The following is a 15553-nucleotide window of genomic DNA, read 5'->3' on the forward strand; positions in this document are numbered from 1 at the left end:
AATGGCTGTTGCTAAAAGCTGCTTTATACACATAACCAAACAAGGGTCTCTTGTGACGTCAGCAGTTACTGCTTTCATACATTTACCATACTTAGCCTTGAAAATCTGTTTGATCTCAGGAGGCTGCAACTAAACCAGTAGAACCATGACCATACATATAACAATGACCATACTCAATAATCGCAGCAAGCTAGACTACAGGTGCAACTCACAATATCATCAAAAAGTTAATTTATTTCACTTCTTCAATACAAACAGAGGGATCTATTTCTACTGTTTGTTTCTGTTAATGTTGATGATTATGGCTTACAGCCAATGAAAACACAAAAGTCATTATCTCAGTAAATTAGAATACTTTATAACATCTTGAAAAATGTTTTTAAAATCCGTAATGTTGGCCTACTGAAATGTATGTTCAGTAAATGCACTCAATACTTGGTTGGGACTCCTTTTGCATCAATTACTGCATCAATGCGTTGTGGCATGGAGGTGATCAGCCTGTGGCACTGCTGAGGTGTTATGGAAGCCCAGGTTGCTTTGATAGCAGCCTTCAGATCGTCTGCATTGTTGGGTCTGGTGTCTCTCATCTTCCTCTTGACAATACCCCATAGATTCTCTATGGGGTTAAGGTCAGGCGTGTTTGCTGGCCTATCAAGCACAGTGGTACTGTTGTTTGTAAACCAGGTATTGGTACTTTTGCCAGTGTGGACAGGTGCCAAGTCCTGCTGGAGAATGAAATTTCCATCTCCAAAAAGCTTGTCGGCAGAGGGAAGCATGAAGTGCTCTAAAATTTCCTGGTAGATGGCTGCGCTGACTTTGGTCTTGATAAAACACAGTGGACCTACACCAGCAGATGACATGGCTCCCCAAACCATCACTGATTGTGGAAACGTCACACTAGACCTCAAGCAGCTTGGATTGTGACCTCTCCACTCTTCCTCCAGACTCTGGGACCTTGATTTCCAAATGAAAATTGAAACTCTGGGACCTTGTGGAGTGTGTCAATGACTGCCTTCTGGACATCTGTCAAGTCAGCAGTCTTCCCCATGATTGTGGAGCCTACTGAAACAGATTAAGGGACCTTTTTAAACGCTTAGGAAGCCTTTGCAGGTGTTTTTTGTTAATTATTCTAATTTACTGAGATAATGACTTTTGTGTTTTCATTGGCTGTAAGCCATAATCATCAACATTAACAGAAATAAACACTTGAAATAGATCACTCTGTTTGTAATGACTTTATATAATATAGGAGTTTCACTTTTTGGATTGAAGAACTGAAATAAATTAACTTTTTGATGATATTCTAATTTAGTGAGATGCACCTGTATATGGCCAAAAGTATGTGGACCTACCCCTCCTAATTATTGAGTTCAGGTTTTTCAGCCAAACCTATTGTACATAGGTACCAACATACATCTTCACTGTCCCTATTGGGGCTCACAATCTAGATTCCTTATCAGTATGTCTTTGGAGTGTGGGAGGAAACTAGAGCACCAAAAGGAAACCCACGCAAACAATGGGAGAATGTATAAACTCCTTGTAGATGTTGTCCTTGGTGGGATTTGATCCTAGGACTCCAGCGCTGCAAAGTAACAGCTAACCACTGAGCCACCATGCTGCCCTAAATAGGTGCATAAAATCAGTGACACAGCCAATTTACATAGTGACTTTAAATGTGACACTTATAAGAGGACACCTTTGCCAGTAAATCAGTTTGTGAAATAACAATTGAAGCATCTTGGACACACGTGTCAAACTCTGGCCCATGGGCCAAATCTGGCCCACTGGGTCATTATATTTGGCCCCTGACACCAACACCGCCACCCCTATGTGGGGCCATTATTCTGTATGGAGGACTATGTGGGGCCATTATTCTGTATGGAGGACTATGTGAGGCCCATTATACTGTATGGAGGACTATGTGGCCCATTATACTGTATGGGGAACCATGTAGGGTCTATTTTACTGTATGGAGGACTATGTGGGGCCATTATTCTCTATGGAGGACTATGTGGGGCCATTATTCTGTATGGAGGACTATGTGAGGCCCATTATACTGTATGGAGGACTATGTGGCCCATTATACTGTATGGGGAACCATGTAGCGTCTATTTTACTGTATGGAGGACTATGTGGGGCCCATTATACTGTATGGAGCACAATGTGGGGCCCATTATACTGTATGGATGACTATGTGGGGCCCATTATACTGTATGGAGGACTATGTGGGGCCCATTATTCTGTATGGATGACTACGTGGAGCTCATATTGTATACTGGTTGGCCCGCGACTTTGTCCAAGTTTTTCATTTTGGCCCTCTGTATGTTTAAGTTTGACATCCCTGATCTAGGAGAAACTGCAGCCTTGCCACAAAGTAGTAAACCACACAAACTCACGGCACAGAATCACTTAGTGCAGGAGCATAAAAATCACCTATTCTCTGTTGAAGGATTCATTATAAAGTTCCAGGCTTCCACAGATAGTGACATCAGCTCGAAAATTGTGTTTTAGAAGCTTGATGAAATAGGTTTGAATGGTCAAGCTGCTGCCAACAAACATAAGGTGACTATGCTTTATTCTTATCTATTTTACTTTTATAGCGCCATCATACTCCACAGCACTTTAGAGACCTTATCACTGTCCCCATTGGGGCTCACAATCTATACTCCTTATCAGTATGTCTTTGGAGTGAGGGTGGAACCCGTAATATCCAGAGGAAACCCACACAAACGCGGGGAGAACATACAAACTCCTTACAGATGTTGTCTTTGGCAGGATTTAAGCCAAGACCTCAGCGCTGCAATGCTGCAGTGCTAACCACTGAGCCACCTGGAGTGGTATAAAACACACTACCACTGGATTCTAGAGCAGTGCAAATGTGTTGATGTTTCATTATGAGAGTCTCATGAAGGAATGTGAGTTGGCGGGTGCCCTGAGAACGCAACTACTGGAATTCATAGTGCCTAATCTAAATTTGGTGCATGAACTACAATGCTATGGAACTGAAGGCTAAGGTCAATGTTACAGCAGTCAAATATATTTAAGAGAAATGTATGTTTCTAACTTTGTGGCATTATTTTGGGAAAGGCGTTTTTCTGTTCTGTCATAACTGTGCCCTGTCTGTGCACATAACAAGGTCCATAAAAACATGGTTCAACTCAAGGTGTTGAGGTCAAGGTTTCCGTTCATCCACACCAAACTCAATCAAGGACTATTGCAGTGAAGTGAAACGCCCATTACGGAACAGACCTGGTCTTTCTATGTTAGTGTCAATAATCGCAACGCTTGCCTGTTGGCTTAATGCAGACAGACTAACTGCAGAATGTTATCAGCATCCTTCTCACTAGGATGAAGGCTAGAATAGCTGCAGAACGTATCACTAAGTTTTATAAAGGGATGTTCAACAAGCTCATGCTCTGTAATTCACCCCATACTTTTAGCAGTAATATATCTATCAAGGCTACTATTGCAGCATCTAATATAAAAATGATATGATCATAAAATTATAATTGATTTTTTTGGTTCAATGGACATGTGCCTGCCATATTTGATTTTTATTTTTTTTTAAGCAATTTGCAATGAAAAAGTTGTCTACTTTTGAAGTGTAATAGTTTCTAGATTTGCCAGATTTAAAAATAAGAAAATTTGCTTTACTTAACCACCACTGCTCCAAAGCTGCCTTTTTGCTACTCTCCTGTACTTTGTTGACAGGTCTGCAGCAGTGACTTCCAGTTAACAGCTTGTGACCGCTGCAGCCAATCACTGGGCTCATGGGTCACTTGTAGAGGGAATTGGATGTTTCGTCCCCAGCATTTGGCCCCCAGGATGTTTTGCCCCCGCACATTTCACCCCCGCACATATCGCCCCCGCACATTTCACCCCCGCACATATCGCCCCCAGTTCGCCCCCAGCAGTTCGCTCAAACGTCCGGGGGTGAAACGTGCAGGGGCGAATCTTCCTGGAGGCGAAATGATAGGGGCGAAATGTACCTGGAGGCGAACTGCTGGGGGCGAACTGCTGGGGGCAAAACTTCCTATAACCCTGGTAGATGTGGGGCGTCACCCCTGCAGCCTCGTACAGAGAAGCAGCACTGGAGCAGCGATTTTTAAACAGGACAAGCACATGATCTATTACAATTCAGAAGTGGACAGATGCTTTTGGAACAGTGTCCTCAGTGTAATCTGTCTTTAATTTAGTGTATGCAATAAGCTGTATATTTTGTGTGGAGACATATATACTTAAAGGGATTGTCTCTGAAGAATAGTCTGCAGCCATTCGACATGACTGCAGACTGACAAATTGTGACAGTTTGTGTTGAGCACACTGAAAATTCAGCAGTGTTCCCCATGTGGGTTAGTGGTGACGTGACTGTATATATACGATTTTCCGACTAGTCTCACCCAGCTTCTCTCAATAGAAGAGAGTCTCATTGACACATGACCTCAAGTACACAAATCGCATAACCACCCACCACACAGGAAATACAAGGGAATTGTGACAGTGTGGCATCACAATCTGGTAATCTGTAGTCACAGAGTGACTGCAGACTTTTCTTCTGAGACTGGACAACCCCTTTAATGATTGTATTTAGAGGGCATTTCCTCCAGAAATATTTTTATTCATTGATATTTATCAGCAACCATGTGTATGAGAACACATTGGTATTCGGCGAAGAAAATGGTGCAGTTGTTGTGAACAAACATTCTTCCTTTTTTTCACCCTCAACAGTTTGACTATTACGCATTGCCTGTAGTATAGATTTTACATTTTCCCACATTTGCTTGAGCAAGGCTATAAATTGTAATTCTACTTAAGGAAACTTTGTCACCAGCTTTTTATTATCTCATCTGATAGCAGCACAATGTAGGGGCAGAGATCCTGATTCCAGCAATGTGTCACTTACTAGGCTACTTGTTGTTAACAGTGTTTTATAAGCAGGAGAATATCACTCAGAAGACTAGTAAACCTGCTTCCATCTAGTCCTCCATATTCATAAGCTCTGTATAATCTTGCTGCACCACTGATTGGCAGCTTTCTGTGCACACTGTGCATAGGCAGAAACCTTTCAATCAGTGGTCTGGACAGGGATGTACAAAGCTCATCTTTGAGAGGACTAACAAAAGTGCTGCAGATAAAACTGTGATTTAATCAAAAGCACAGTAAGTAGCCCAGTAAGTTATACATCACTGGAATCAGGGTCTCTGTCCCTACATTATATTGCTCTCAGATGGGGCAGCGTAAACCTGGTGACAGGTTCCCTTTAAGAAGATTTGGTAGTCTTTTATACCAAATGCCCACTTATTTGGCCTCCCTCTAGAAATGTTCTGTATTTTATCTTGTACTGTAACATTATCTGTCTAAACTGGCAGTAATTTGTCAGACTGTCTGTCACGTTTGGGGATCAGTATATTTTGTACTGTTTTTCAGGCCCTGGGCTGCTTATTATACAAGCTTTGCTTTTTCACCCTTCCGTTTGGAGAAAGTCAAGTTGCTATCTGTGATGGGAGTTTCACCACACCCGACAATTCTAGATATGACCACAAGTTGCATTGTTTAATTAGTAAGTGTCTTTTGTTGTTAATCATTATAAAGTACAATGTGATTACGTACTGCAAAGCTGGTTTCACAGGTCCAACATTCACAGTCCATGTAAGGACCACTATATCCAAAGTGGTCAAGGGGAAATCTGACATGGAGAAGGACCTGGGCGTCTTGGTTAATAGCAAATTAAATTGGAGTGCCCAGTGTCAGGCAGCAGCTGCGAAGGCAAATAGAGTCATGGCATGCATCAGAAGAGGAATAGGGGCATATGATAAGAACATTGTTCTTCCTCTGTATAAAGCGCTGGTAAGGCCGCACTTAGAATATTGTGCACAGTTCTGGGCTCCGGTGCTCAGGAAAGACATATTGGAGCTAGAGAGGGTACAAAGGAGGGCGACTAAGGTAATAAAGGGAATGGAGGGACTAGAATACCCAGAGAGGTTGTCAAAATTAGGCCTATTTACGTTGGAAAAGAGAAGGCTTAGGGGAGACCTCATAAACATGTATAAATACATCAGGGGGCAGTACAGAGATCTCTCCCATGACCTGTTTATACCAAGGATGGTGACTAAGACGAGGGGGCACACTATGCGTCTGGAGGAAAGGAGGTTCCTGCACCAGCATAGAAGGGGATTCTTTACGGTCAGAGCCGTGAGACTCTGGAACTCTCTGGGAGAGGAAGTGGTGATGTCCAACTCACTTAATGAGTTCAAGAGAGGCCTGGACGCCTTTCTTGAGAACAATAAAATTACATCTTATGCTTAGTTAATTAATCCAGGGATTTAATCTGACTGCCAGATTGGTGTCGGGAAGTGAATTTTTCCTCAATGATGTAAATTGGCCTATACCGCATGGTTTTTTGTTGCCTTCCCCTGGATCAACGCTGCGGAATAGCTGCAGTGCACAAGAAATAGGCTGAACTGGATGGACGCTTGTCTTTTTTCGGCCTTATAAACTATGTAACTATGTAACTATGTAATGGTCTTCTGACCCAAATTTAACAGCCTCATGTATGCCTTTGATGAGGATGTTGGGTTTTGCCAATCCAGACATTGCCGTCTATATTCAGAGCGGGAATTTTGGACCTATGAAACCGGCTTAAGGAAAATCTCTTTTGCCGGTTGCAAACATTATGGTTCCATTGCAGTTTGCTCTTCCTATTCTTGCGTTTTGATGCACTTTTATTTCATCCAAAGCCAGGAACACAAATATGAAGGAAAGGAAAGACTTTTGTCATTTTGGCTGTGAAATTGTGTTAAAAATGTCACGTTGACGGTATCAGAAGCTGGATATGTGATTTCAGCATCAAGGAAACAAGGGAAAAAGAAGGGAAGGAGAATGTTATTCTTTAGAAATTTACATTATACAGTGGTGGCCAAAAGTATTGGCACCCCTGCAATTCTGTCAGATAATACTCAGTTTCTTCCTGAAAATGATTGCAATCACAAATTCTTTGGTATTATTCTCTTCATTTAATTTGTCTTCAATGAAAAAACACAAAAAGAATTGTCCTAAAGCCAAATTGGATACAATTCCACACCAAACCTAAAAAAGGGGGTGGACAAAAGTATTGGCACTGTTTGAAAAATCATGTGATGCTTCTCTAATTTGTGTAATTAACAGCACCTGTAACTTACCTGTGGCACCTAACAGGTGTTGGCAATAACTAAATCACACTTGCAGCCAGTTAACATGGATTAAAGTTGACTCAACCTCTGTCCTGTGTCCTTGTGTGTACCACATTGAGCATGGAGAAAAGAAAGAAGACCAAAGAACTGTCTGAGGACTTGAGAAACCAAATTGTGAGGAAGCATGAGCAATCTCAAGGCTACAAGTCCATCTCCAAAGACCTGAATGTTCCTGTGTCTTCCGTGCGCAGTGTCATCAAGATGTTTAAAGCCCATGGCACTGTGGCTAACCTCCCTAGATGTGGACGGAAAAGAAAAATTGACGAGAGATTTCAACGCAAGATTTGGAAGAATGTTCTCTGGTCAGATGAGACAAAAGTAGAGCTTTTTGGCAAAAAGCATCAACATAGAGTGTACAGGAAAAAAAAAGAGGCATTCAAAGAAAAGAACACGGTCCCTACAGTCAAACATGGCGGAGGTTCTCTGATGTTTTGGGGTTGCTTTGCTGCCTCTGGCACTGGACTGCTTGACCGTGTGCATGGCATTATGAAGTCTGAAGACTACCAACAAATTTTGCAGCATAATGTAGGGCCCAGTGTGAGAAAGCTGGGTCTCCCTCAGAGGTCATGGGTCTTCCAGCAGGACAATGACCCAAAACACACTTCCAAAAGCACTATAAAATGGTTTGAGAGAAAGCACTGGAGACTTCTAAGGTGGCCAGCAATGAGTCCAGACCTGAATCCCATAGAACACCTGTGGAGAGATCTCAAAATGGCAGTTTGGAGAAGGCACCCTTCAAATATCAGGGACCTGGAGCAGTTTGCCAAAGAAGAAAGGTCTACAATTCCAGCAGAGCATTGTAAGAAACTCATTGATGGTTACCGGAAGCGGTTGTTCGCAGTTATTTTGGCTAAAGGTTGTGCAACCAAGTATTAGGCTGAGGGTGCCAATACTTTTGTCTGGCCCATTTTTGGAGTTTTGTGTGAAATGATCCATGATTTGATTTTTGCTTCATTCTCTTTCGTGTTTTTTCCTTACAAGCAAATTAAATGAAGATAATAATACCAAAGAATTTGTGATTGCAATCATTTTCAGGAAGAAACTGAGTATTATCTGACAGAATTGCAGGGGTGCCAATACTTTTGGCCACCACTGTATAATATGTTAACAAAAAAAAAGTTCTGTAGATGTCTGAAATGTATGATCCTGACCGTTCTGTAATATATTTGAGGCCTGAAAATCTGATTATAAGGGTTTATCAAAGGGGGTCTCTTTGCCTAAATCAGGCTGCTCTCAGCTGAGGTAGCAAGAACCTGCTGACAGATTCCCTTTAATGTCTGAAAGTTTGCATTTCAAATGTATTTTTGAGGCATTTTTTGGTGCAAAGTAATTTTGATCTCAATGAGGGAACATGACACGCACTTAGACGAACACTGCAGGAAGAAAAGTAACTTTATTCTCCCGGGCAGCATTCCAGTATCAGTAACGAGGACGGCACCAGCGCGGGTTCAGTCACCTCTCTGAGGATAAAGAGCGGAGGATTAGCTGCCCCCCGTGACTGTAACTGGAATGCTGTTGGGGAGAATAAAGTTACTTTTCTCCCTGCAGCATTCAGCTAAGTGTGGACGCCGGGCAGGTTAGTAACGCTATTAACCTACAGATTAACCCCATATCTGCAGGTTAATAGTGTTTTTTCCAGTGACAGGTTGTCTGGTGAAAACAAGTTATCACCTGTCCACAGAACATTGATTAGTGGGGTGTCCGACCGACATGGAACTTTTATCACAGTTAAAATTGATAAGTGCTTATATCCGACCGCCGCTCCTTTCTTACTAGGCTGTCTGAAAAAGCCGAGCACAGAGGAAATGAATGGAGCAGCGATGGGGCATGTATCTCCATTCTAACTGGGATAAAAATGCCCTGTTCCAGCGATCGGACCCCCAATGATCAATGAATTATCACCTATTCTAAGACAACCCTTTTAAGGACTATTTTCTCTTCGCAATGATCCGGAGGGGGGATTTACAAATAATTGCCATTTCCCCTTGTGTCATTGTCAGCAACACGGCTCTATTTATATGAGTGGATGAGGTGCTGAAGAACGTTAGCTTGTAGGCCCACGTAAAGGATGAGATCAGCCAACTATCAAGCGCTTGCGAGTTTGTCAGTTGACTGCTGGCTATCTTTCCAACAAGCAATTTAGTGGACATTCAAGGTCTCATTCATCATAATTGTCATTTTATGTTTCAGCTTTCTTGCCATAATTTCTTTTTCACTATCAAAACAATCTTCTTGTTACGACCTACAGAACCATAATATTAGAATCGGCTAGTTCGCTTGTGGCTTGTTACCTCTGTAGTAATCCTGACTTTTCTTTTTCAGGGTATATGCTTGAACCTGATCAGGAACGAAGACCTGACATCTATCAGGTTTCCCATTTTGCCTTCAAATTAGCCAAGAGAGAATGTCCAGTAGCCAATGTCTATGTGAGTTTATGTTTCTACATGATTTACAGAACACTCATCTAGAAAAGTATGCTTTCTCAAAACATTGCTGCACAAGACCAAGGGAAGTTCTCATTCTCAGACATCTCTTATTTTGGGTGTTTGCTATATTTGTACATATAGTCTAAGGTCACCCCATTTTCTTTAGCTCAAAAGGAATTTAACTCTGCCTCTCCCTGGCAAGAATGCACTTGTAATCATATTGCATTATAGAATTCGACCATCGTAAGACGCATTTCATGGGATTAAAGAGGACCTGTCACCAAGTCAAAAGTAGACAGATTTTGCTCTTATTTTATTTCCGCTGTTCCCCTAAGTAATGCTATTTTTTTGTTCTTTTTAAATTCGCCATAAGGTTCCTGATTTATGGTCTTTGCCAAGAGGCTCACATGATTTTCTGGGTCGTGTGTTTAGGCTGCTTTGTATTACCTTGTGAGCAACGCCCCCCTTGGTGAAGACCATAAGAATCAGCTATAAATAAAGGCCCAAATCCACAGAACCCTATGGTGGATTTTTAAAAAGCAAAACCCAGAATACTCAGGAGAGCAGCATGAATAGAATAAGAGCAAAAACTGTCCACTTTTGACCTGGTGACAGGTCCTCTTTAAAGGGAAAGTGAATGGGAGACAAAGTGCAATAATAATAAAAACAATTATAATCAACAAAAAATATATTTTTTTATCCTTATGTAACTTATAAGGTGTTGCTGTGCTTGTCAGTACATGAGAATCAATAGGTTTGGAAACAGATCTAAATCTATGATCACTGACCAAACTATGCCAGCAAATATATTAAAACAACAACATTTTATTACACAAATAATTCTCAAATAATAAAAACATTCATTCTGGAAGACCATCTGCATATCCAGATCAGATTTTCTGTAAATGTATCAGTTGTGACCTCCTCTCCCTCGATATTTTGACTCTAAGGCCACGGCCCCACTATCAGTATTCGGTCAGTATTTTTTCTCAGGAGTGGGAGCCAAAACCTTTTATTATACCTTTTCTCTGATTGTTCCTCACCTGGTTTTGGCTCCCACTCCTGAGAAAAAATACTGACCGAATACTGATCAAATACTGATAGTGAGGTCGTGGCCTAATGAGCATTTATGGACTGTCCTTTTTAGCAGCCCTATCCATGCCTGAGCAATAGTTTGGATGTAGATGCAAACGATAGGAGAAGTTAGTTGTTCGCACTGGCGGAACCACACATGCCTTGCCTAGATCTAGACGGTGCCTAACCCTGTCTCATTGTATGACAATTGAAGCCTCAAAATTTAACTTTTCATTAAAAACTATTATAAAACACCAGAGATGAACACTTGTTTTTTGAATTGTTTTGCAGAATTCTATAATCCCTCAAGCTCTTCCAGAACCTCTGACTGCAAGCGAGGCTGCATCTAAAAAGACTCAGATAAAAACTAGGTATGTATAAGAGATAATAGGGCAGCGTCTTTGCAGTACAGTTGGCTGCTATACTTGCAGGTTTTATGTGTAGCCTCCTCCTAATGTCATTTTTTCTTCAACTATTTAAATAGAGAAGTAAATCTAGAGAGCACGTTAATAAACCTGGATAACCTTTTCTCCAAGTCTTGGGAAAACCATGCATTTTAGGCATATTAAAAGTAGGCCTGTAGCACCACCTAGTGGTAGGAAAGAAGTATGCATTTTATTTATTGGTCATAAGAAAAATTGCTTGATTCCGTTACATGGATGTTGCCCTCAGAGACTATGTACACCACAGAAGCTGGAGAATACCTCCATAATACGGGAAGCAGTGAAGCGTAGCAAAGTTTTGTAGAAAGAATCTGTGAGGAAAAAGCTCTTTATGACTCTATATGGAATCCGAGACACATGGAGGTCCAGTATTGGTTCATACATTTTTGGGCCTCATGTTACAAACCATACGGATCCATAATATAATTGTGTGCCTTAAAACTTAGAAGCTTTTGTGACCATTGGGAAATCTGAAAGCTGTTCCGTTTTCTAGTGGTTGATGTTTGTCGCTAGAAAACATTGCCCTTACACAATTTTTAGGGATTATATTTTTTACCTTTGTTTAGTATATACGTACAGTATATTTTGTGTATTAAGCATGGTGTAAAAAGAGCAAAAAGTTGGTGCGGGGTCTTTTATAAATGTTCTCTCCATGTGCAACCTCAAATGTCTGGTGTACACACGTAGCAATGCTTTTAGGAGAAAATACCTCTATATACTGTATATACTTAACAGTAGAACACCTATTGGCACAAAATATTCTGTGTGAAATTAGAGGCTTATGTTCAGTGCCCTATCTTTTCTGAGTATATAAAGTGAGGATAGAAATCTATGTATTATTAATAATTTGGCAATGAAAAAGCCCTTAACCCCTCAGTGCTGTGTGCAGTGAGAGACCACATCACAGTTGAATGTGCCAGGAATGAAAGAGTCTTTTAAAGGCAATTGTTGAAATTTATTTTTAATGAAACCCAATTGCAAAAAATGATTTTTAGCCAAAAATGCTTGTATTTATTGAAAAGTAAATAAATGAAATTATTTCTGCAAGTGGACAATCCATTTAAAGAGTAACTAAACTTTCTTTTTTTTTACATATTTGGTATGCACTCTAAATGCCTGCAGATTGATAAGGTCTGGGTCCTGAGACCCCCACCGATTGCTCAATAGACCCCCAAATAGCACGCAGATCAACAGATAGGAGTGCACCATTACCAAGCTTATGGTTTCTACTGAGTCTGTATCCCGCTCCATGTGCTCCTATCTGCTGAGCTGTGTGCTATTTGGGGGTCTAATGAACAATTGGTAGGGGTCTCAGGACCTGGACTCCCAACCATCTGCAGACAATTAAAGTTACCTGCTAACTATGAAAAATAGGAAGAAAGTTCATTTATTCTGTACTGTTTTATGTAGTGTGTCATCAGAGTATTCTTATTAAATAGATGAATGAAAAATTGGTAATTGAGTCGCTTAAAAAATGATTTATGATTTCATGTTACAGAATAACTGATTCACTTGGACCCACGGAAACATCCATTGCTCCAAGGCAGAGACCCAAGGCGTTTTCCAACACAACCCAGTCAAAGGTGCTTAGTATTCAGAATGCTGCAACCCCTGTTAAGATGACCGTGCAGAGTGCCCCAAGTCAGCAGATTCACAGCGGTACGAGCATTTCTTCTTTATACAGACACTGAGAAAATGCTAATCATAGAATGGGCAATTATATCAGCGCTGTGATTATATATAGAAGAGATGATTACTGATTAACAAACATTTGTCATATCCCATTCCAGCAACTACAGATACAACTCCACAACCTGGCAATGGGCCTAGCACACTGTTGGGTCAGGAACATAGCCAGCAGTCCTCACAGCAGCACAGAGTTTTACAGCAGCTTCAGCCAGGAGACTGGAGATTGCAGCAGCTGCATCAATTCCAGCCACAGCAGCTGCACCAGGACGCCTACATAAAGCAGGTCTGCTTTGTTCTTGTGCGTGTGTGTGTATAGTGGCTTGCGAAAGTATTCACCCCCTTGGCTTTTACCTATTTTGTTACATTACAACCTGTGTTTAAATATTTTTGTAATCTGATTTATGTGTGATATATCAGCACTAAATAGTCTAAATTGGTGAAGTGAAGTGAGAAAAATATAGGTATAAATGAAATCGATGGGATCAAATAACTAGAAAATGTCATATGCATATGTATTCACCCCTTTTGCTTTGAAGTCCCTAAAAATTTCTGGTGCGAGCAATTACCTTGATAAGTCACATGCTTAGATTGCACACAGGTGGACTTCCTTTCACTAAGTGTTACATGGCCTGGCAGTATATACACACCTTTTCTGAAAGGCCACAGAGGCTGCAACACTATTAGCCCCTTAGTGGCCAGGCCAATTTTGACGTTAATGACCAGGCCAAATTTTTGAAATTTGACCACTGTCACTTTGATGTAATAACTCTGGAACGCTTTTTTCATAACATATTGTACTTCATAATAGTGGTACAATTTGTTCGATATGACTTGTGTTTATTTGTGAAAATATCTGAAATTTGTCAAAAACTTTTTTTCAAACTTTTAATTCTTATGCCCTTAAACCAGAGAGTTATGTCTCACAAAATAGTTAATAAATAACATTTCCCACATGTCTACTTTACATCTGCATCATTTTTGAAACATATTTTTTTTTTGTTAGGCAGTTAGAAGGGTTAAAAGTTGATCAGCAATTTTATCATTTTTCCAACAAAATTTACAAAACCATTTCTTTTAGGGACCACATCACATTTGAAGTGACTTTGGTTTTTTTTCTCTCACATAGGCCCCCCAAAGTGCCACCATTCTAAAAATTGCAGCCCTCAAAACCACATTCAAAAAGCTTATTAACCCTTCAGGTGCTTTACAGGAACTAAAGTAACGTGGAAGGAAAAAATGAACATTTTACTTTTTTTCACCAAAAAATAAATTTAGCTCCAATTTTTTTATTTTCACAAGGGTAAAAGGAGAAAATGGACCCTGAAATTTGTTGTGAAATTTCTCCTGAGTACCCTGATACCTGATATGTGGGGGAAAACTACTGATTGGGCACATGGCAGGGCTCGGAAGGGAAGGAGCGCCATTTGACTTTTTGAATGCAAAAATGGCTGGAATCGAGAGCGGAGAACACCTGATGTACCTAAACAGTGAAAAAACCCACAAGTGACTCCATTTTGGAAACTTGTCCCCTCAAGCAATGTATCTAGATGTGTGGTAAGCATCTTGAAACCCCAGGTGCTTCACAGAAGTTTATAACGTAGAGCCGTGAAAATAAAAAATCACATTTTTCACACAAAAATTTATTTTTAGCCCCAATTTTTTTCACAAGGGTAACAGGAGAAAATAGACCCCAAAATTTGTTGTGCAATTTTATCCGGAGTATGCCAATACCCCATATGTGGAGGAAAACTATTGTTTTGTTGCACGGCAGGGCACGGAAAGAAAGGAGTGACGTTTTGGAACTCTGACTTTGATGAAATGGTCTGCAGGTGTCATGTTGTGTTTGGAGAGCCCCTGATGTGCCTAAACAGTGAAAAAAACCCACAAGTTACCCCATTTTGGAAACTACACTCCCTCAAGGATTTTATCCAGGAGTATAGTGAGCATTATGAACCCACAAGTACTACACAGAATTTGAAAACATTAGGTCATTCATTTTTTTTCACGAAAATATTGTTTTAGCTCTAAATTTGTAATTTTAACAATAGAGAAAACGGACGCCATAATTTGTTATGCAATGTATTCCAAACGCAATGATACCCCATATGTGGTCATAAACTTCTGTTTGGGCACATGGCAGGGCTTGAAAGGAAAAAGCGCTATTTGTCTGGAATAGATTGTGAATGCCATTTCGCATTTGAAGAGCCCCTGACATACAAAAACAGTAGAAACCCCCGACAAGTAACCCCAGTTTGGAAACTAGACCCCTCAAGGAATTCATCTAGGGCTGTACTAAGCATTTTTAACCTACAGGTGATTCACAAAACTTGATAACTTTTAGATGTGAGAACAACATTTTTTATTTTTTCCACTAAAATATTGTTTTAGCACCAAATTTATAATTTACACGAGGGGTAATAGGAGAAAGTGGACCCCACAATTTGTTATGCAATTTCTCCCGAATGTGGCAGTATAACATTTAAGGTTGTACACTACTGTTTGAGCACATGGCGAGGGTCGAATGTGAAGGAGCGCTACTTGGCTTTTAGAATGCAGATTGAGGTGGCAGAACAGCAGAAACCCCCCGCAGGTGACCCCATATTGGAAACTTCACTGCCTAAGGAATTCATCTAGGGGCGTAGTGAGCATTTTGAACCCATAGGTACCTCACAGAATTTTATAACATTAAGAT

The 15553-nt window shown here is 40.6% G+C and overlaps 1 protein-coding gene across 2 annotated transcripts in view; it reads left to right on the forward strand.

The window, feature by feature from the left end:
• Positions 1–15553, forward strand: part of BMP2K (BMP2 inducible kinase) — a 309977-nt gene that overhangs the window by 172618 nt on the left and 121806 nt on the right. For both annotated transcript variants that reach the window (XM_073636997.1, XM_073636998.1), the window contains 5 exons: positions 5428–5560; positions 9552–9655; positions 11021–11100; positions 12671–12831; positions 12963–13144. In XM_073636997.1, coding sequence (XP_073493098.1) covers positions 5428–5560; positions 9552–9655; positions 11021–11100; positions 12671–12831; positions 12963–13144 — 660 coding nt within the window. The remainder of the gene's footprint in view (positions 1–5427; positions 5561–9551; positions 9656–11020; positions 11101–12670; positions 12832–12962; positions 13145–15553) is intronic.

The sequence above is a fragment of the Phyllobates terribilis genome, unplaced genomic scaffold, assembly GCF_046119375.1.
Source record: "Phyllobates terribilis strain yellow unplaced genomic scaffold, ASM4611937v1 Scaffold_1__5_contigs__length_1240528914, whole genome shotgun sequence".
Taxonomy (NCBI): Eukaryota; Metazoa; Chordata; class Amphibia; order Anura; family Dendrobatidae; genus Phyllobates; species Phyllobates terribilis.